Source organism: Grampus griseus, assembly GCF_964374135.1.
Source record: "Grampus griseus genome assembly, chromosome: 6".
Classification (NCBI taxonomy): domain Eukaryota; kingdom Metazoa; phylum Chordata; class Mammalia; order Artiodactyla; family Delphinidae; genus Grampus; species Grampus griseus.
In genome coordinates this window covers 21,740,782-21,762,663 of record NC_139000.1, presented here as the reverse complement: position 1 = coordinate 21,762,663, position 21,882 = coordinate 21,740,782, and the positions used below count along the sequence as shown (strand labels likewise).

General features: G+C 40.3%; 3 protein-coding genes across 3 annotated transcripts in view; 1 reads left to right on the top strand and 2 right to left on the bottom strand.

The window, feature by feature from the left end:
* PTGR1 (prostaglandin reductase 1) overlaps positions 1-2,210 on the bottom strand; it is a 69,563-nt gene extending 67,353 nt beyond the window's left edge. The window contains 1 exon segment of the mRNA XM_082656868.1: positions 2,136-2,210. The gene's annotated coding sequence lies outside the window, so the exon portion shown is untranslated.
* A 389-nt stretch (positions 2,211-2,599) lies between these two features.
* On the top strand, positions 2,600-9,699 carry GNG10 (G protein subunit gamma 10). Its single transcript, XM_082656812.1, has 3 exons — positions 2,600-2,714; positions 7,350-7,481; positions 8,743-9,699. The coding sequence occupies exons 1-2, from the start codon at positions 2,634-2,636 to the stop codon at positions 7,473-7,475; spliced, it is 207 nt and encodes a 68-aa protein (XP_082512938.1). The 5' UTR covers positions 2,600-2,633; the 3' UTR covers positions 7,476-7,481; positions 8,743-9,699.
* Positions 9,700-15,351: 5,652 nt separating this feature from the next.
* SHOC1 (shortage in chiasmata 1) overlaps positions 15,352-21,882 on the bottom strand; it is a gene marked incomplete at its 5' end in the record, with an annotated part of 88,770 nt that continues 82,239 nt past the window's right edge. Inside the window, 3 exons of the mRNA XM_082656743.1 lie at positions 15,352-15,477; positions 18,077-19,040; positions 19,694-19,843. Of these exons, the coding sequence (XP_082512869.1) occupies positions 15,377-15,477; positions 18,077-19,040; positions 19,694-19,843 (1,215 nt within the window). The 3' untranslated portion in view covers positions 15,352-15,376. The remainder of the gene's footprint in view (positions 15,478-18,076; positions 19,041-19,693; positions 19,844-21,882) is intronic.

Sequence of the window (21,882 nt, the reverse complement as noted above, 5' to 3'; positions counted from 1 at the left end):
TAAGAAAAACTCTTTAACACCTCAATGATTGAACACAGCTCACAAAAGGAACAGAAGAAATATGCAGCCTCAACAGTTAAGACATCTAAAAGACTTAAGACACCATTTTTCATCTATTAGGTTTTTAGGGATAAAGAACCACAATACAGAACTGTGAGGGTGCAGAGAAACAGGCAGCCTTCTGGTGGAAACAGCAATTGCTACCACCTTCTGGAGGATAAAGAAGGGAAACGTTTTAAAAACCGTTTTATATTCTTTGATCCACCAATTCCACTTTTAGGAATGCATCATAAGGAAATAAAAAACATACACAAAGCTGTATGTTTAAGGTGGCCACCACAGTGTTAACTAATAGGGCAACAGGTAAATAAATTATGACCCAGTTGTACAATGGAATATCATGCAGTCATTAAAAATAATAGCTGAAGAGCAGATCTTTTCTTTGACTCCCCCTGGCCCCCTTCTAGTATCAGCATCCTGGTTTTCCTTTAGGGAACTGATCTTCCCCTTTCAGTCCATATGGTTTGGGTGGGTGTCTTAGTTTGGGTTCCCCAGAGAAACAGACTCTGAGATGGAGATTTTCATGCAGAAAGTCTGTTGTGGAGTGTGAAGATCAACACCTGTAGGGCAGTCCAGGAACTGGGGATTAGGCAGAGGGAGGCACCGAACTGTGAGGCAGCTGCCATAAAGGCCTCAGATGACCCCAGGGGGAGCTCTGAGCTGCCATCATCCTTCACTGTTGTGCCAGCTTGAGGCAAGGGGGTTGGGGTGCAGATCTTATGCATCCCACACTTCCGTCATTGGATGAGAGATGACCCTGGGAGGGGTGGCTCTCGGGCTAAGGGCAGTTTCCAGAGGGACTCAGCTGAGAGGCATCAGCTGCTGCTACTCCCGGCAGGTGGGGCAATGAATGCCTTGGTCCTAAATGGGAAATTGGGTGGCACACCACAGGGCCCACTAGAGGTGGGGCTGACCCCAGCCCACATCCTGCTCTCGGCCAGGGGCAGCTAATCCGGGGGCATTCCAACACCACACAAACCCTTGCCTTCAAATCGACTGGTTCAGGGGTGGACACATGACTCAATAAGGTCAGTGAGGTCCATTATGGGGATTTTTGCTGCAGCAATTAGAAAGACAGAAAAGAGGTGCTACTGCTCCTGGGGTTCCTAGGCCGGGGCAATAAAACTTTCCTTCGCAGCACTAGAGGGAGTCTATTTACCATTGAAAAAAACAAGGCCAACACTCAGAAAAAGCAAAGCCAAGAGATGGAGAAATGAGAGCCCTACAGCTATTATTTGGGCAATTAAACCCATTACTTTAAAGTCCTTGGGCTTTTGAGTTACACAAGCCAGTGTATTACCTTTTTGCATTACTCAATTTAAGTGGGTTCTAACAAATACAATGGCGCACAAGAATAATCAGGAAATATTCATAACACATTAAGTGAAAAACAAAATCAACAAAAACCACACGTTTGGGTCTTCCCTCGTGGCTCAGCGGTTAAGAATCCGCCTGCCAATGCAGGGGACACGGGTTCGAGCCTTGCTCCAGGAAGATCCCACCTGCCGTGGAGCAACTAAGCCTGTGTGCCACAACTACTGAGCCTGTGCTCTAGAACCGGTGAGCCGCAACTACTGAGCCCACCTGCCACAACTACTGAAGCCCACACGCCTAGAGCCTGTGCTCCGCAACAAAGGCAAGCCACAGCAATGAGAAGCCCGCGCACCACAATGAAGAGAAGCAATCACTCTCTACAACTAGAGGAAGCCCTCGTGCGGCAACGAAGACCCAACGCAGCCAAAGATAAACAATAAAATAAAATAAATTAATTAAAAAAAAACAAAAACCACGTTTTACATATAGTAATGATGCCAGTTTTGTGAAACACACTAATGTCCACTATAAAAAAATGCAGCACAAGAGAAACAATGGTTACAGTTGAACGGTGAGACGGGAGTGAGGGGGGCTGAATTTAATTTTCTTCTGTATGTTCTGCAAATATGTCAGGGCCTGCGATTTTACCCTTCTTACTTTACTGACCCTGCCGAACCGCTAGGATTCCCGTCACACAGTCACAGGCTAACGCAGAAACCTGTTTCTGTTGCATGGAAACCCCATCGACCGTCCTCACCTACCCGAGGATAACTCCCTCGCAGGGCTTCGAAGCCTTCACACGTGGCCCCTTATTTCTGCCACTCGCTCCACACCTTGCTCCATCCACACGCAGTCACAGTTCCGAGTCTCCAGGAGAGCGTCTTCTCCTTTTCCATCCCCCACACCCACTCCTGCTCCTCCTAGAAGCTTCGATGTGCAGGTGGGCGCCCTGTGTGGGCCCCGCGACGCGGCTCGGGGGCCGGGGTAGACGCAGGCGCCCTCCCGGCTTAGAACGCAGAGTTAGGTGTCCGTCAGCTCGAGACCCCAAGGTTTCGCTTACCTGTTGCGCCTGCCACTGAGGGGAGCGGCTGCCGGGCGAGGCCGGGAGCAACCGCTGGGCGGCGGGGCAGGCGCAGCGGCCGGCGGGCGGCGGGGCAGGCGCAGCGGCTTCCCCGCCCCGGGGCGGCGCTGGGCCTCGGGGCCTCGCGTCTCCGCCCGCCCACCGGCTCGCTCACTCGCTCGGAGCTCAGGCCGCCGCCATGTCTTCCGGGGCCAGCGTAAGCGCCCTGCAGCGCCTGGTGGAGCAGCTCAAGCTGGAGGCCGGCGTGGAGAGAATCAAAGTGAGGCCCGCGCCGGCGTCTGGCCTCGGGGTGCGGAGACCGCCCGGCCGTCCGCGGGCCTGGGAGGAGGAGGCCGCGCCCGGGCGGACAGCTGCGGGGCCGGCCTGAGCGCGAGCCGGGTGGCCGGACGCTGTGGGCGGCCCTGAGGACGGCGCCCGACCAGGCTCGCGGCTCGGCCTCGGGCGGCGGGAGTCCGCGCAGGGCCGGGCCCGGACCCCGGCGCCCGGGAGAAACGCACCTGTCCCCGCGAGGGCGGTCCGGGACCGAGAGCCCCGGCGCGGTCATGTTTCAGTGATGGGGACAATGACTTGGGGTGCCCGACGGACGCGAGGACACCAGGAATGCGGGCGACGTGCTGGTGGCCCCCCCGGGCTTGGCTGGTGCGGGAGGATGGGGTCCAGAGCTGCGGAGGAGACTGAATGGATGGGCCTCGGTGATGGGTTGATAGGATGAGGGGGGAGGAGGGCGCTGCTCGGGTTTCTGGCCTGGTGACAGGATGGATGGCGTTGCCATTCGCTACGGTAAGGAGGAGAGATGATGCGAAAGTTTCGGATACGTGGACTTTGAGGGGATGCCCGGGAGGTGTTTGGCTACCTGGGCCGAAGCTCAGAGAACGAGGCTGAGAGAACGTATAGGAGTGAAAGCTGTAGGGAGTGACCAGAGTGTGGAACCCAGGGACCCGCCGAAAGAGATGCCCGCGAGAAGGGAAGCAAGGGAAAGCAAGGGTACTGAAGCAAGGAAGGAGGGGTTTTCGCAATTCTGAGGCTTAGTCAACGTGTCCAGTGTTTAGTCAGTTGATTAAAAAGCATCTGATGTGTAATTGTGTTTACCAACTAGTATATAGCATTATTTGTAGAATGTGTGTGTGAATGAATGGACACTGCTGCGATAGTCTGTGGACCTCAGTAGTGCCTTTTCTTTGTACCAGGCCCTATTCTAGGTACTGAGAAAACGTCATTCTAGTGGGGAAGATAAACAATAAACACACTAACCAATAAATAAAATAATTTCAGAGAGTAATTGATGTAATTGATTCTAAAACAAGGTAGAGAGAGAGCTGTGGAATGCAGAAGAGGTTTCAGTGACATGTAGTAGTAGGTGCCGAATCTAATTTGTAATAGGATAGAAAGACTTTTTTAAAAAAAAAAAATCTGGTTTTAAAGAGGAAACCTTTTTTTTTTTTTAATTTAGGAAATGAAAAGTTGTATTTTGAGGTTGAGAGGAAGGAACACACTATTTTTAGGTCGAGGGGGAGAAACAAATGGAGAAGAAGAACTGGAGGTAGAGACAGGTAGTCTGTCTAAGGGGGTCTGGGGTTGGAGGGGCACCTTCTGAGGCAGGAAGAAAGGAGGAAGGATATGTGTTAACATAGATGTTTCCAGATAAGGCCTTAATACCTTGTATGATGACAATTTTCTTTGTGAAATAGGAGGCCAAGTTTTCTTTTAAGGCAGAAAAAAGGGAACTTATGGTGTCACAAGCGCTGAAGATGAGGGAGAGAGTGCTGTTGGGAATGGGAGAGGACCACCTAGCAGGCACAATCATAGACACTTTGTGATTCTGAAGACCCAGCTACTGTGAGATTGATTGTCCTACTTTTTTTTTTTTTTTGTCTCCAGCAGTATTTGGCTGCCCAGGAATCTGAGTGCCCAAGGTGAATGGTAGTTGATCCAAGTAGTGGGTTAGCGGGGGAGTTTTGCCAGAAAGATAGAAATGGGAGTGGAGAGCAAGGAATTTGAGCGTCTGGCCGGAAAGAGGCTGAACCCAGGCTGAATGGAGAAGGAACAGAGCCAGCCTCCCTGTGATGGGCCAGACAAAAAAGGAAGAGATGTTCCCCCTGAGGTCAAAGAGCAGGTGTAGTGAGGAGAAAGGAAGCAGCACCCTGGATGGGCAGGAGAGATTGTGATCGGAAGGCAGGATGTTGGAGTGTGAAATTACAGATGTGGAGCAGTTACAGGTATTGGCTGTAACTACTGCTGTTGAGGAGAAGGTTGTTTGAAGAGAGGAGCTCAGGGAAATGAAACTAGGGTTGTTGGAAATGTTTAAGATGATGTGGGGACCTGAAGTGGAAAGAAAAACTGTGAGCCAGATGCCTGCCTACCCTGTGCAGTAGCTGGGGAAGGTATTCTTATCTACATTTAAAAAGTAGTTACAGGTGGTGAAACTGAGACACAGAGAAGTCAAGTGAATAGCTCAAAGTCACACAGATAATAAGCTTATTTGCAGAGTGTCCTCATGGGAGTATGGTTTGGGGTGCTTGGCAGGGCTTTTCTCAGGCAGCACCTTAGGGAGTCACAACCTTCCAGGGTCTGGTTTGACTCATATCAGGGCTCAGTGACGGATGGAAGTTCTCAGCACACCCAGAGACGTCTCCTCTTTCACAGACTTGCTAACTGGTAAATAAACCGGAATACCAGTTTCTTAGCATATGATGGAGGGCACCCCCTCCCAGTGCTTCAGTGCTCAGTATCCTTCCAAGGACCCCTTCTTTGCTTTGGAGAAGTCTCTCAGAAGTTGATGGGTCAGCCTGGGCTCAAACCAAGGAAAGTCATATGATTTGGGTAGGGATTATCCCACCTCCATTGGGAGGATACAACTTCTAAGGGTTTGGGCTTGTATTCTCCCAGGCCAGAGTTTTCCCCTTCAAAGTGCTAGAGAAATGCTGACCACTTTACTCTTCTCTCATTTGCTTTGCATATCCCTCACCTTAACTTTTTGACATGTTCTTTAGGCTAGGGTGTAGTTAGTCCCATTTCTCTGGGAGTCCTGGGAGACAGTCTCTTTCCACCCATCATGTGTGGAGTTCACTCGTTCCCTCTGAAGCTGAGATAATAAGTATGAGCATAATTGGTTCCAAATTTCTTTTGAATTAATAACATATATATATAATCAGTAATTCCAATTATAATTAACATGAAAATGTCAGAACTTCTGTTGAGGGAAAGGCAAGCTTAAACATTAGTTTGGCAACATTCTATTACATGTTTATATGATATAAACTGTCATTACATTAATGAAACTAAAATTCCTAAAGTATTCTAGAAACTAGATAGTAACTGACACCTAAGGAATCGATTTTTTCAGTTATTTGGAAGCTTGGAAAATTAACACAAATTAGTAGTAATACTTGAACCGCAATCGGAACATTTTTGTACAATATGGGTGAGATTTTATACAAAACACTTTTTCAGTACAAGAAAAATGGAAAGCAAGGAAAGCCTCCAAGTACAAATATCCATCAAATGGACGCTAAGAAGAAAGGTAGAATAATATAGTGTCAATACTGCCTAATACATTCTTCAAAACTTAGTGGTTTAAAACAACCTTTATAAACTCGCAATTCTTGGATCAACAGTTTAAGCTGTGCTCAGCTGTATAGTTCTGTTGGTCTTTGCTGGGCTCTCTGTGCATCTGCCATCAAATGGAGGGTTAGCTGATGGCTGGATGATCTAGGATGGCCTCACTCATATGTCTGGAGGTTAGTAGGCAGGTGGCTGGGGTTTGGCTGACTGGTTCTCCTCCACAAGACCTCCAGTAGGCTAGCTTGGGTTCATTTGATGGTGGTCTTACGGTTGCAACCATAGCAAGAGAAGTAGCTGCAAAGGCTTTTGAGGCCTAAGCTTGGAACTTGCCCATTATTTCTGCCATTGTCCTGGTCAAAGTAAGTTTCAAGGCCAGCCCAGATTCAAGGGGTGGATAAAGACTTTACTTCTTGGTGGTAGGAGCTGCAAAATATTGTGACTGTTTCTGCAGTCTGCCACAAATGATTGCTAACTAGTGTCAACACTATTCTAAGTGTTTTACTTGCATTAACTCATTTAATTATTACATCAACTCAGGAAGGTAGGCACTGTTACTAAATACATCTCACAGATGAGAAAACAGGTACTGAGAAGTTAAGTAACTTGTCCAGAGACTGCACTCTTAACCAATAAGCTGTTCTGCTTCAAAAACACGATGGAGGGCTTCCCTGGTGGCGCAGTGGTTGAGAGTCCGCCTGCCGATGCAGCGGACGCGGGTTCGTGCCCCGGTCCGGGAGGATCCCACGTGCCGCGGAGCGGCTGGGCCCGTGAGCCATGGCCGCTGAGCCTGCACGTGCAGAGCCTGTGCTCCGCAATGGGAGAGGCCACAGCAGTGAGAGGCCCGTGTACCGCAAAAAAAAAAAACAAACCCCAAAACAAGACAAACATGATGGAGGGACCTCGTCACTTGTTTTGAGCAGACCAGATAAGGCTCCATCCAGCCTTGTAAACATTAAAATAGTCTGTTCACATGGCAGACCTGGATATATCAATGCATGCTTTATAAGTGAAAATTTGTAAAGGGCACACTAGGATAAGCTATTTCTTTCAAATTCAGTCTCAAAACTAGGATTCTAAATGGATGAAAGATACGGCTTTATCTTTCCTTTGTTGAGTAAGCCATTAAACCAAAAATACCCTAAATCAAGGTTATAGAAATTGTAACCTTTCCTCTTTGGAGTTCAATTATTAGAACTTTCAGCAAAAAAGACTCTTGGAGGTTGCACAAAGTATGACCTTTGTCAGGTTGTATGATCATTTTTCAGAGTCTCAAGTGACTGCTGGATGGATCTGGCTGTGAGCAGCGTGTCAAGCTCTTGTCCCTTTGTTTCAGGTCTCTCAGGCGGCCGCAGAGCTTCAACAGTACTGCATGCAGAATGCCTGTAAGGACGCCCTGCTGGTAGGTGTTCCAGCCGGAAGCAACCCCTTTCGGGAGCACAGATCCTGTGCTTTACTCTGAAGACTGGTGAGTAATGATACACCAGGCCGTCTTGGGGCCATAGCATTATCATGGGGCTTCTCAAAGGACTTGGGCAACTGAGTTTTAAATATCTACCGTTCTTGGGGGAATTAAAATAAACGCAGCAAAATGCACAACTTTACCTGAAGGATGACTCTCATCTGCTGCTTGTGGAATATATCTAATTAGAAGAGTCTCAATGCTCTTTGCACTAACTCATGAGATGCTAATATCCTTGTGTACTTGAGCTTTTGAACTGAGCTGGCCAATAATAATTTCTTGACCTCAATACCATCTTCTCTGTCCTTACACCATCCTGGAGTTGTGATTTGTTGCTTGGTGCTATCAACTGACTTGTTACTCTTGGGACTAAGGACTCTCCAGAGGAGACTTGGTCCCATCACCAGCTGTGATTTCTTTCCTAGAAGCTTTCAGAATGTATTTCTGTGTTTTAATGGAGGAAGAAATGGAGTAACTGGGGAAAGTGTGAGTAGGGTTAAAAGAACCTTAAAAATTTATTCTTGAAATGAAAACACCTCTTTGGTGGCCTATAATAAATTTCCTGGATTCTAGTGTGTTGTATGGGGTCTCATTCACATTTTCACTGTTTTTTTTGGAGGCGGGGGAGCAGGGCAGGGCATAAATTATTAGAGTCTTTTGGGGCCAATATATTTCAAATTACATGTTCTAAGGGGTGTTTATACAGGAAGTAATCATCTTAGGTCTTTTTTCATATACTTGAAAAGGAAATTATTCACATTAACAAGAAGGAAATAATCATACTATCAGGTACTATTGTACCTTTTAATGGAAAATGTTCATATTTATGGTATTAAAATAATAGTCTTCTGCTGGCATAGCATTTTTCTTTTTACAGAGCACTTTCATGGGTCCTACTTATTCAATGGTTGTAGTTTGGATTTTCTGGTATTAACATGTTACTTTCTTCTTTGAGAACCCTAAAGTGACCTATGAAATGATGACTAGTTAATTTTTTTTTTTTTTTTTTGTGGTACGCGGGCCTCTCACTGTTGTGGCCTCTCCCGTTGCAGAGCTCAGGCTCCAGGCGCGCAGGCTCAGTGGCCATGGCTCACGGGCCCAGCCGCTCCGCGGCATGTGGGATCTTCCCGGACCGGGGCACGAACCCGCGTCCCCTGCATCGGCAGGCGGACTGTCAACCACTGCGCCACCAGGGAAGCCCGATGACTAGTTAATTTTATGTATAACTTTTACTAAATGAAAGCCTACCAAATTCTCTTTCCAATAGGGAAGAAGTCCGCTGAGGAATGCTTTCAAGCACCAGGTGATGAATGACTGCCTCCAAATCTCAAGAACGCACTTCTCCAGCCAAATGACTTTTAGATATTTCACAGGACCTTTCCTGTGGCCTGGTCCTTTAGCCAAAATTCTATGGAAATTTATGAGTTTCTACTCAAGGAAACTGGGTGAAGGAGTAGATTTTAAAAAATAACGGCCTGGTTCTTTGTTAAGTGCTTTATACTTAAACAAAAACCTTACCACCAAATATACCAAAATACACCTCTTTCATTAAGTGAATTACTAACGTTTCTATACCTGGAATGTTACATATGTTTTATTTACTAGATGTTTACATTTTTGGAAGGAAAACAGTATTGTTTGTTAAAAAAATTAAATATTTGTAATTTGTTGTTCCCGACTAAGATTTTTATACCATAACAAAATTTGTTCTTTTCTCATGAATTTATAATTTCTAAATGAAGACAAGCAAGTATAAAATTGGGGAAGAATGGGCTTTATTAATCAAATGATGTCTTGATTTTTCTAAATGAGAAGATTGTTTTATTTTTAACACTAAATATGGGAGCTGTTTCTTAGCAAACTTGTTTGAAAGGATTAATGTTGTGTTGTGTATTAGATTGCCCCATCCTGTATATGAAGCAGATTTGATCTTTGTCTTCTTAAGTTTCTCTATTTTATAATGGTGGTTTTACTTAAAAAAAATACTAAATTATTTCATGTCTTTAAACCAATGTTTAAATGTCATCTACAGAATATTGCAAATGATTAAAAAAAAGTGATGGGAAAATATTACAACCTAAATGAATTCTCAATGTCACAAGTGTTTTACTTTGATGATGTGCCTTTGATTTAATTTGGGACACTTAAAAGAATACTTTATATGTGTTTGTTATAATCTTCGAAGAGCTTGGAAATAAAATTTCTGCTTAATTTCTGCTAATGACAGCAACATTTTGTGTCTGATTTTGTTTTAAGGCTTCATAGATTTTGTTTGCTTGTGAGATTGAATGCTGGTAGTGGGAGGTGAAATTTTTGTTTACAAGCCCTCACAGAATTTTGTGAAAAATAGATATATGTATAACATGCAGAAATATCTCAATTACTGGCAACATTTACTCTTTGAAATAGCTATGTATAAATCCATAAATAAATAAATGAGAATATATTTGAACATAAGTAGTGTTATAGTAGAGAATGTAGAAGTCATAAGATGGAACTTCTTTTACTTCCAGCCACTAAACTTCCAAATCTAAGTGATCTGAATCCCTTCCATTCGGTCAAAATTCAGGTGTCATTTTTCTAACCCTCTTATTCTGTGGATCCGTTTCACCTCTGAAATGTCACACCATCAGTTAGCCCTTTTCTCCTTTATCTTCAACTTCTCTACTGCATCCTTTTATCAGCATTTAAACATGTTCCATTCTCCATCTTAACAACAAAAAGCATTAAAAAAAAATCTCCATTAAAAAATAAATTTTCGGGACTTCCCTGGTGGTCCAGTGGTTAAGACTCCATGTTCCCAATGTAGGGGGCCCGGGTTCGATCCCTGGTCAGGGATCCCGCATGCTGCAACTAAGAGCCTGCATGCCACAACTAAAAGATTCCTGCATGCCGCAGCTAAAAGATCCCGCATACCGCGACGAAGATCCCGCGTTGCCGCAACGAGGATCCCGCGTGCCGCAACTAAAATAAAACGAAAAACAAAAACAAAAAACAAATTTTCAGCTATAAAAGATGAGTATATCTTAGAAATCTACTGTTCAGCACAGTGCCTATAGTTAACACTGCTGTACTGGATACTTTAAAATTTGGTAAGAGGGTAGATTTTATGTTAATTGTTCTTATGACAAAAAATAATAAGGCAGGAGGAAACTTGGAGGTGATGGGTAAGTTTATGGCATAGATTATGTTAGTGGTTTCATAGGTGTATACGTATCTCCAAATTCATTAAGTTGTATACGTTAATTATGTAGAGCTTTTTATGTGTCAAAAAAAATCTCTTGATTTCACTTTCCATTTGGCAAAAACTTGGTAAGATAGTACAAGAAAACTATAGATATCTCACTTATGAGTATAGATTCGTCTTAAATATAAGCAAGTCAAGTTCTGTAGTTTATCAAGAGAAGATACAGCCTTACAAAGCTAATTCAACATAAGCAAATCAATGTCATTCATTACATGAAGGGTTTAAAGGAGAGAATGTTTACATCATTTCATTTTTTCATCTTACTGCATTAGCTAAGACTTCCAAAGTAGTGCTGAATAATAGTGGTGATAAAAAGTATTTTGTTTGTTCCTAATATGCTGAATGCTTCCACATTTCACCATGTAATATGAAATTTGCTGTTGATTTTAGTAAACTGTCTTTATCATCTTTAATTTCCTTCTCTTATTTCACTAATTCACTTAGTTTTTATTCAGAACAGCTATTGGATTTCATCAAATGACTTGCTGGCATAAACATTTAAGAAGAAATAATATCTGTATTTATGGATTATATAATTTTACACTTTGAAAACTCAGTTTAGTAAAAGAAATACTTAAATTTGTAATATTACAATTTGGGAGGCTGGCTGGATACAAAGTATATATAGAAAAATAAAAAGCATTTTCTACACTGACAATAGCTAGTTAAAAATGGAAATGGGCACAACTTTGTAAATCAACTATAATTTTAAAAAATAGAAATGGAAACTATCCCATTTCCACTTTAATGACAAAACTATAAAAAATACTTGAAAATACATTTAACAAACGTGCAAGAATCATAAAAGATTTTACTGATGTTTATAGAACAGGGTCCAAATAAATTTCAGGATATTAGGACAATTTCATTAAAATGCAATCTTACTAAAATTTCTATAAATTTAGTGGAATTCCTATTTTATTTTTTAAGGGAAACTGGTTAAAATATCTAGAAGTTTATATGGAAAATCAAGTGTCCAAGAATAGCTTTTAAAACTGTGCATGTGGACTTCCCTGGTGGTGCAGTGGTTAAGAATCTGCCTGTCAATGCAGGGGACACAGGTTTGAGCCCTGGTCCAGGAAGATCCCACATGCCACAGAACAACTAGGCCCATGCGCCACAACTACTGAGCCTGCGCTCTGGAGCCTGTGAGCCACAACTACTGAGCCCATGCACCACAACTACTGAAGCCAGTGGGCCTAGAGCCTGTGCTCTGCAACAAGAGAAGCCACTGCAATGAGAAGTACATGCACCACAGTGAAGAGTAGCCCCCATTTGCTGCAGCTAGAGAAAGTCCGCATGCAGCAATGAAGACCCAATACAGTCAAAAATAAAAAATAAATTAATTAATTAAAACAAAACAAAATCGTGCATGTGTGTGTATGAAACGTGGGAGGGTGAAACTTGCCTTACCAGATACTAACTTACTTTGAAGCTGCTGAATCAGAACAATATGACTTAAAAAAACAAAATATTCAAAACAAAAAATTCAAAATAAACAATATTATTGTAGTATAGGACTAGACAAATAGATGATTGGATGGATCATAATAGTTCGGAAATAGACCTGACTTTTTTTTCTATTCAGTGGAAAATATAGTTAATTTAACAAATAGTGCTGGCATTATTGGCTATGCATTTGGAAGGAAATAAAATTGGTCCTGTATTATACTATGCAAAAAAAATTCCATAGGTTAAAGAAAGGTGATAAAAAAGCATTAGAAGAAAAGTTAGGAGAATAGTTGTGTAACTTCAGGGTAAAAAAGGGCTTCGTAAGCAAGGCAGGAAACCCAGAAATCAAAAAAGAGAAGATATGTATACTTGATGATCAAATTAAATTTAAATAAATAAGCAATTTAAATACATAATTAAGTATGGAATTTAAAATTCTTGTACGGTAAAACTGATAAACCAAATAAAAAAGCAAAAGACAGAAAACGTATTTTTTTCAGCTTTCATTTTGGATTGCTACAGTTTGCACTCCCCATCCCCTCCAACCTAGGCTACTCCATTTATTAAAATTGTTGGATACTTTGCTTTAGGGCAGGCTTGTTATTTGGGGAGAATAACTGGGCTCTTACTGTGAGAGGCAAGGCGTGCGACACCCTGGTGTTGATCCCCAGTTGTACGCTGAGTCTCACTGACGAGGGAAGGAGTATCTTATGTCCACCCACAACTGGAAGGGACAGCTGATGTTCTGATGAGTCCTACAGTGTTTGGGCTGGGCCTAGGAACTTGGGGGTAAGGCCACTCAAAAGCCCTCAAAGGTGAGCATCACAGCTACCAGTCGTAGATCTAAGGGCAAGTAACTCCCCTTAGAACATGAAAAACCTCATGGGGAAACACTCTCAGATAATCGAAGTTTCCATGGCAAGAGCCAACCTGGGAAGCTGGGCCTATTCTAAATAATTCCATGTGATATGGTGTTTGGGAGAGGATCTTGGAGGCTGGACTGACAATTCTGACCCCCTAACAAGGACCTATCCAAACCCTTCAGGCTTCTCCTATGGACCAACCCAATCGGTCATGTGACAGTCGCTCCCTGGGAGTGCTCTGCTGAAGCAGAACTCATTTACTTTATCCTCTGTTCCCAGGCTACCAACACAACACTTGCCTCCCAGTAATACCTCTGATGGGCAACAGCACTAGAGGCTGCTCCAGACCCAGGCAGAATGAATGTGTCCTTAAACACCGAGCATCGTTGAGAAATACAGGCAGGAGGACTCAGACGCTTTCACTCTATTTGGTGAGGAAGCAGGGGTGTGGGTGTTGATAGCTTGGCCTAAGCTTGCCCCAGTCTAGGGCCTATAAAGAAACTCCTCTCCTCTGCAAGCTGATTAAAGATGGGATCAAGGGACTTCCCTGGTCGCGCAGTGGTTAAGAATCTGCCTGCCAATGCAGGGGACACGGGTTCCACCCCTGGTCCAGGAAGATCCCACATGCTGCGGAGCAACTAAGCCTGTGTGCCACAACTACTGGGCCTGAGTGCCACAACTACTGAAGCCTGCGTGCCTAGAGCCCATGCTCCACAACAAAAGAAGACACCACAATGAGAAGCCTGCGCACCACAACAAAGAATAGCCCCTGCTCGCTGCAACTAGAGAAAGCCCAGGTGCAGCAATGAAGACCCCATGCAGCCAAAAATAAATAAGTAAATAAATTTTTTAAAAAAGTTTTTTTTTTAAAAAGTTTTTTTTTTTTTAAAAAAGATGGGATCAAGGAGATCCGCAAACTGGTAAGACAGCCTTACCTTAGTTTAGGAGAAATCCTGCCAAAACTTTAAGAAAGCACAACAGAAATTCCAATAAAATTTCCAGAAATAGTTTCCTTTTGAAGTCTCCACCCTCCACACACCCAAGCAAAACCAAACATCCTATAAATAAAAGTGTAATAAAAGAGTAAGAGAGTTGGTTTAAAGTCAAGTTAAGCCAGTTTCAAAAAGGAGGACGTGATTAACAGTATCAAACACTGAAGAGAAATCAAGTGAGGTGATGTCTGAATGTCCTTTGGGTCTAAAAAGGTAGAGGTCAATTTTGGTAGTAACAGGGTGATAATTTTGGAAGCCAGGAGAGAGAGAGAATGCTTGTGGTCTTCAAACATTTTTGCAAAAAGATGTCCCAAATCCATGTACCTCCATTTTAGAGTTGACATGTAAAAGTTTCATCAGAACTTTGAATAGTTGCAAAGAATAAAATTTTATTAGAAATATTGACATTTTAAAATAAAATTATTACATCTTTCTTTTAAATGTATTCAATGGAATACAAATACTAATTAGAAACCTACAATCATCCATGTAAAAATATACCAACTCTCCTCCCCAAATGTTGTACCAACAATACAGGAAAGCGTTCTTTCTCCCATATGCTGACACTGGAATTCTCAAAAATTTTGCTGATCTGATACGTGAAAAAGCAGTAATTTATTGTTTTAATTTGCATTTGCCTAATAAATAATGAAGATACATATTGTTTCAAATGTTTATTGGCTATTTTTGTTTCTTCTGTGAAATATCTATTCATATATTTTGCCCATTTTTCTATTAGGTTGTCTTTTTTCCTATCAATTTGTAGGAATTCTTTGTATATTAGGAATGTGTGCCCTTTTTCTGTCATGTGGGTTGCAAATATTTTCTCTCAGTGGTTTGTTTGAAAATTTTGTTTACGAAGACAGCATTTAAATTGGAAGTTCTTTAACTTCAATTTTGCCCTAGGTTTTAACTTTCTTGGTGGTGGAGGGTTGACTGTGGTGATCTTCACTTCTGGACTCAAGAGGGTCAGACTGAGATGGAGGCTCATTTCAAAGGCTTTTTGCTGGAGGAAAGGTGGAGGCAGCAGGCCCTTCAGGAGACAACAAACAACCCTTTGATATACATCGGCAAGGTTTTCTATTTATCTTAAAAAGAAAAAAAGGCTTTTCATGTTTCGGTGAATCTGGGAGCTATTTGGATCTTATAACAATATTATGTTAATTAGAATACTTACAAAGATATAAACTATAAGGCAAGATATATATTATGAAAATTTAATGTAGAAACACCGAGAACATCGAAGAACAAGTGCATTTTTGTTGATTTATGAGCAAACCTAAATCATTTTATTACTAGTTTATCATAAAAAAGAATGAAATGTGGCATGAAGCACTATCGTTTCTTTCAAAAAAACCTCAGACGAGTTTGTCCATCACGTCTACCAGGGACTTTTTCATACACTAGACGTCGTTTTTTGAATGGTGGTAGTTGTGAGCACGTGAAATCTGTTAAAAGGAGAAAAAGGAAAACCATTTTATTGCTGATAATAATACATATAAGTATTTTTTTTCCAGCTGTTCAAGTGGATCCTGTCTCTTCATCATCTATTTACAAAGTGTTAAAATTTCCAAACTGAGATAAAATAATTATTAAAAATTACATTTTTTAGCATATATGTGCTTGTTCTTAAAGGCCCAATACTGATTAGTGTTAGATACATGTATTTGTATTTGTATGCTCATGCCTTGTACAAACAATTAAATCTCCCTGGATTTAAGACTCTTGCTTTTAAGTTTTCCTTCATTAAGCCTGTTTCTTAATGCATATCTGTAATGTTGTGAAATTTATCCTGAGCTCTGATATATGATAGGTAGTGATCATGTATAGACTCATCTTTTATGATTGTATTTTATATGACACATTAGCCTGAAATATTCTAGATTTGGATACTTATGGATATTGATTCATTAAATCAATAAAAAGGGAGGCTAAAATATTTAAAACAGTAGTAATTATTCCTGGCCATATAATCTCAATGGCAAGAGTTGGATGCCTTTATAAGCAAATTCGAAAGGGAATGCAGGGCTCCCCTGGTGGCGCAGTGGTTGAGAGTCCGCCTGCTGATGCAAGGGATGCGGGTTCGTGCCCTGGTGCAGGAAGATCTCACATGCCGCGGAGTGGCTGGGCCCGTGAGCCATGGCCGCTGAGCCTGCGCGTCTGGAGCCTGTGCTCCGCAACGGGAGAGGCCCATGTACCGCAAAAAAAAAAAAAAAAAAAAAAGATTCTTGTTAACTGTTTGAATTAAGTTATAAAAATAATTGCAAAGTGGAAAAAAGCAATATTTTTAAACCAACATTATTTATATGACATATGATTTTAAAATATATTTATAACTAAATTAATGAATTAAAATATAGGTAGACATTGACTATTCCATCTATAACCCTAAAACCTTAAATAATAAAATTTATTAAAAAATAATTTCTGAGATCTTCTTATTGAAAAATTGGGTTATCTCATACACTGGGATGCCCTATGTTAAAAAAATATACAGTAATTCACATGCTTAATTTGTTCCAGGGTGGAAAAAAGATGAAATTTTCATCCAGTTCATTTATGAAGCCAGAATTACCTTCATGTCAGACTGTTACGGAGTACAAATAGAGCACAATAAATTAATTTCATTATGAATGTAGATATGAAAATCAAATAAATATTAGCAACCATATTTAATAGCATATGTTAAAAAATCATTCCTTAAAAGCCAATTAGGGGGATATGGTGATATATGTATACATACAGCTGATTCACTTTGTTGTACAGCAGAAACTTTAACACATTATAAAGCAATTATACTCCAATAAAGATATTTTTTAAAAAAGCCAATTAGGTTTATCACAGAAATGACAAAAATGATTATTAGTAAACCTGTAAACATTTACATTAATGTCAACAGAGAGAACATGTTTGATTTTCCCCAATAGGGACCAAAAAGAGTTTGAATAAAATTCAGCATCTATTCCTCACAAAAGTTCTTACAAAACTAGGGATAGAATATTTTCCCTTAAAATCAGGAACAAAACAAATTATGACTATTAAATGGGACCAAATCCAAGTTTTGTGAGTCTGGGACTTATATAGTTTGAGTGTTCCTCTTTTAATAAAACAAAGAATATAAGATTTTCTGGGCCCCTTTTGGCCTCACAAAATGGCCTGGGCAAAAGAGGAGTTTTTTTTTTTTTTTTTTTGCGTTACGCAGGCCTCTCACTGTTGTGGCCTCTCCCGCTGCGGAGCACAGCCTGCGGACGCGCAGGCTCAGTGGCCATGGCTCACGAGCCCAGCCGCTCTGCGGCATGTGGGATCTTCCCGGGCCAAGGCACGAACCCGTGTCCCCTGCATCGGCAGGCAGACTCTCAACCACTGTGCCACCAGGGAAGCCCAAAAAAGGAGTTTTGAAGCTTCCAGCTTCTCCTTTCTTTTTGTTTTTTCCCCATCATAGTAAGGCCACCTTTGTATGACCATCAGAACTTAATATTTTGTTCTAAATGCTTAGGCCAAGGCAATAAGAAATAACACAGAAATAAAAGGTATAATTACCAGAAGTGAGAAAATAAAATTGTTTTAAAAAATTGATATGACTAAATGTTCAGAAACATCAATTGTAAAATAGATAGCCAATAGTAGTATCTATTTAATAGGATTGTCAAAATTAAATCCACATAAAGGAAATATAATAAGTTCTTAATAAATGTTAGCTCATTAAATATCCCCGCTTGACAAAGAGGCTACTTTCCTAATTCACTAATTTCTTTATTTAATCTTTGTTAATTTTAGTCTTCTGCTTGACTTAGATTTGTTCCATGTTTTTACTTGTAACTTCTTAAGTTAAATGCTTAGTTCATCTAAAGCTATGAGAATTTGACATATTTTCTTTGCCTTTATTTTCTTAAAAGTCTATAATTAGAATTTTGATTTTTTTTGATGCCAAAGTTATTGAAGATTCTTAAGTGTAGTAATTAAAACAAAAATTTTTTTAACTTGGAGATGAGTCTATCTTTAAAAATTACACTAGAGAGTAGTTTTATCAACTATAGACAGTATTACCTGTTAATGATTTCTTGTCTCCTGAGTTAGATGAAGATACAGAGTGCCTTTTCTGTCCTAAACATTTTCCAGCTCTTTGGTAGAAATAAAGACTGTTGAATTCTTTTTGACTTACATTAGAATCAGAAGCACAAAATAAATCCAAACTGGGGACGGATGGTAATTCTTTCCAGAAAGTCTTTTTAGTCTCAGCATTTGAACTTTCACGTATGAGGCCTTCTAACTCATCCGATAGACATTTTTGCTGATTAGTGAATAAATTATCTTTCTGAGAGGACCATTTGTCACACGTATTCTGCTCTGCACCATATTGTAAGTTGAATGAGTGATTCTGTTGTTGCCATACATTTCTTTTAAAGTTCCAATGAAGAGGAGATTGAGAACTCTCTAGTGAAAAGACAGGGGCAGACAATTCTTTGTTTGTAGGTCCTTTTGCTTCATGTGTTTCCTTTTTCTGATAATTTATAAAGTTAGGGGTAACTCTCTTCTGAGTGTCAATTGGTGATATCATGGTTTCACAATTCATTGCTGTTAGACCCAAAGAAAAGACATCTGACTCTGAATCATTCTGGTTCAGAAAGGAACTACCAGACACATTCCTTGCTTCTATATTAGTCAGGAAAGAATTATTCTGCATTATGTTAGGGTTACAACTGGACACTTTCCAGTAGCTGGTCTGATTGCAAGAAGTCACAGGTGGTAAAATGCATGGCATTTCTTTTAGTTTCATAAGGGAAGAGTTATAATTTGAAGTGGCGTTTGTGTCTTCGTGCACTGTCTCTCCTAAGTCTGAATATTGGTAATATTCATTATGTTCTTGAATGACAGAATCTGAAGAGCCAGAAGCTGAAGTCTGAGAAGTAAAGGCACTAGTTTGATTCCTATTTTCCTGAGGTGATGAAATTTGAGGTGATTTTGTTACAGAAGGACTAATCTTGAATAAGGAAGTGATGTCACAAAAATGCTAAAAAAATTTTAAAAATTAATTAATATAATAAAAATACAACATAAACATCAGTCAAGTAAATATAAGTGATGACACTTATCTAAATGGAAATAAGAAAAATATAAATAAGTAGTCCATCCAAAGGTATTATATTGATCCATGTAGTGAGAACATAATTAGGCTCCATTAAAAGAAATACATTGTAATTTGCATCTATTTTCTAATCACTTAAAATAAAATTTTTAGTTACACAATTTACATGAATACCATTTCCTTCATAAAAATTAAAGAAACTTACTGATAAGGCTAAAGTTCTCTTTAGCTACTACTATAAAGAGGGGCTTCAGGATTATTTGGAAGAGATAATGTAAACACGTATGAATAGAGTGTGTAATTGAATATCTGTGGGCAGTATAACACTTCAAAATGATTTGAAGTGTGATAAATGATCTGTACAGAATTATCTATATAAGATAGCTTTAAAATATATAATGTGACTGACGACCAATGAGAATTCTGTATGAAATTTAGTTTAAGTAAATCATTTCTTTGCTCTGTGAAGTCCAAAACAAACTTGGATAACTTCATTTTGAAAACCCTTATGGTAAAAATAGATACTCAAATGCAAAGGAAATAAATTCATAGAAGAATATGGATCTTAAATAGCTAACCTTTAACACTTTTTCTGGAACTTCAGGTAGGAGTTCCTGAAGTTGACAAAGAGTTGCTAATAGTATCCAGTTCAGTGAAGGTCCTTTATTTAACATGAGCTGAGCCACCAATGGATTAACACTTGGAAAATCAAGTAAGTACATTTCTTCCTAGAAAAAAGTGTAAGGAATAATCAGCCAGTGTTTTTTTCTTACTCTACTCACTCCAGCAGATTAAAATTTTTGTTGTTGCACCTACCACTCAATTTGAGATGCTTGGGGGAAAGAGTATGGCCAGGAGGAAGGAAACTTTTTTGTCAGTAAAGATTCACACACCCAGAATTGGGAAGGATCTTAAAGTTCATTCAGTCTAATCACTCATCCAAAGAGACTCATTACAGTCCATTTCCTTCAAACAATCGTTTTATCTAATGACAGCTCTTCTACCTTTCAGGGCAGGGTTCCCCAGCCCCCCGCCCGCACAGCAGGAGGTGGCAGAGGGCGGAGCAAAGCTTCATCTGCCGCTCCCCATCGCTCGCATTACCGCCTGAACCATCCCGCCCCACCCCAGTCCGTGGAAAACCCGTCTTCCACGAAACCGGCCCCTGGTGCCTAAAAGGTTGGGGACTGCTGTTTTAGGGTACTTAGTTATATAGCTCAAGATTTCTTTAGCTCTCCCTTTGTAGACCATATACTATCATGGTTTGGTTAAATGAACCATGTTTATGATATCTAACAGATGTTATAATTTCAGGAAAGGCTTATTGTGAAAAGTACAGGAAGAATTACTATCAACCAGAACTGACCCTGACAGTCTAAAAATACACATTTTCAGAGAGATCTCATAAATGTCTAGAAATGTAGCAGCCATCTTTATTGCCAAATTTCTTTCTTTTTTCCTGGGTTACACTGGCTTTTTGCACCCTCTTTTAGTTTATCAAACGACAGACGTGAGTAGATTGGACGTGCCTTTGTAGGAAGGAAATTGCACATACATATATGTCATAATTAATTATACCCATATTGTTGATAGTGTTATGTTCTGTTAGGCATGTAAAAGTCCTGTGATTTAATATATATGACTATTTTATTTATTTGTTTTATAATTTTATTTTTTCCGTAGGTAAAATTCAAAAGGCACTAAAAGGTATACAGTGAAAAGTCCCATTCCTACTCCATTACCTCAGTTCTCTCTAGAGATAATTAATTTCTTGGTATCCTTCCAGAGATATTTTATACATTTAAAAACAAATACATATAAATATTAATTTCCCCTTGTTTTACACAAATGGTAGTGTACTGCATGCTCTGCACTGCAACTTTCATGTTTCACTTAATATATTTTGAAGGTCATTCCAAGTTAGTACATAACGATCTTCATCATTCTTTTCTCATGGCTTCAGGATTTGAATATATTGAAAATAAAGGTAACAGAAACACTAGGTTGGTATGAAAGCCTGGAAATATTTATGCTTAAACAAAAGGAATTTCTAAAAATTAACTATTTAATCTTATAAGTATTTCATAACTCTACTTTCAATTATATAATTGAGTTACTGACAAATCACAGAATGATAGAATTTTGCTATTCTCATACCTACTATTCTTGAATGCTGAAATGTAGGAATTAGAAAAATTATTATATTTTTAAAAATATTAGACATTGAAGCCATTAGATCACCTTATAATAAGTTAGATTTGAAAGTTCATTATAAAAGATCCCATTAAAATAGTTCTATGAGGGACTTCCCTGGTAGTGCAGTGGTTAAGAATCTGCCTGCCCTCAAATCAACTTCAGGATTTTAATGTACCTGTTTACCTTTTAACAGGCCAAGAGCTAAGGACGGTTTTTACATTTTTAAATGGTTGGGGGGGGGGAAAAGACTATTTTGTGACATTTGAAAATTATATTGAAATCAGATTTCAGTGTGACCAAATAAAGGTTCTTGGAAGAATCCGCCTGCCAATGCAGGGGACAGGGGTTCGAGCCCTGGTCCGGGAAGATCCCACATGCCACGGAGCAACTAAGCCTGCGAGCCACAACTACTGAAGCCCGCCTGCCTAGAGTCCATGCTCTGCAACAAAGAGAAGCCACTGCAATGAGAAGCCTGTGTGCCACAACGAAGAGTGGCCCCCGCTTGCCACAACTAGAGAAAGCCCACATGCAGCAACGAAGACCCAACACAGCCAAAAGTAAATAAATTTATAAA

Excerpts from the sequence above, each read along its gene's own strand:
- GNG10 (XM_082656812.1), top strand. The coding sequence starts at position 2,634 with ATGTCTTCCGGGGCCAGCGTAAGCGCCCTGCAGCGCCTGGTGGAGCAG. Across the intron at positions 2,715-7,349 it reads CCGGCGTGGAGAGAATCAAA|GTCTCTCAGGCGGCCGCAGA; the intron begins GTGAGGCCCGCG and ends CCTTTGTTTCAG.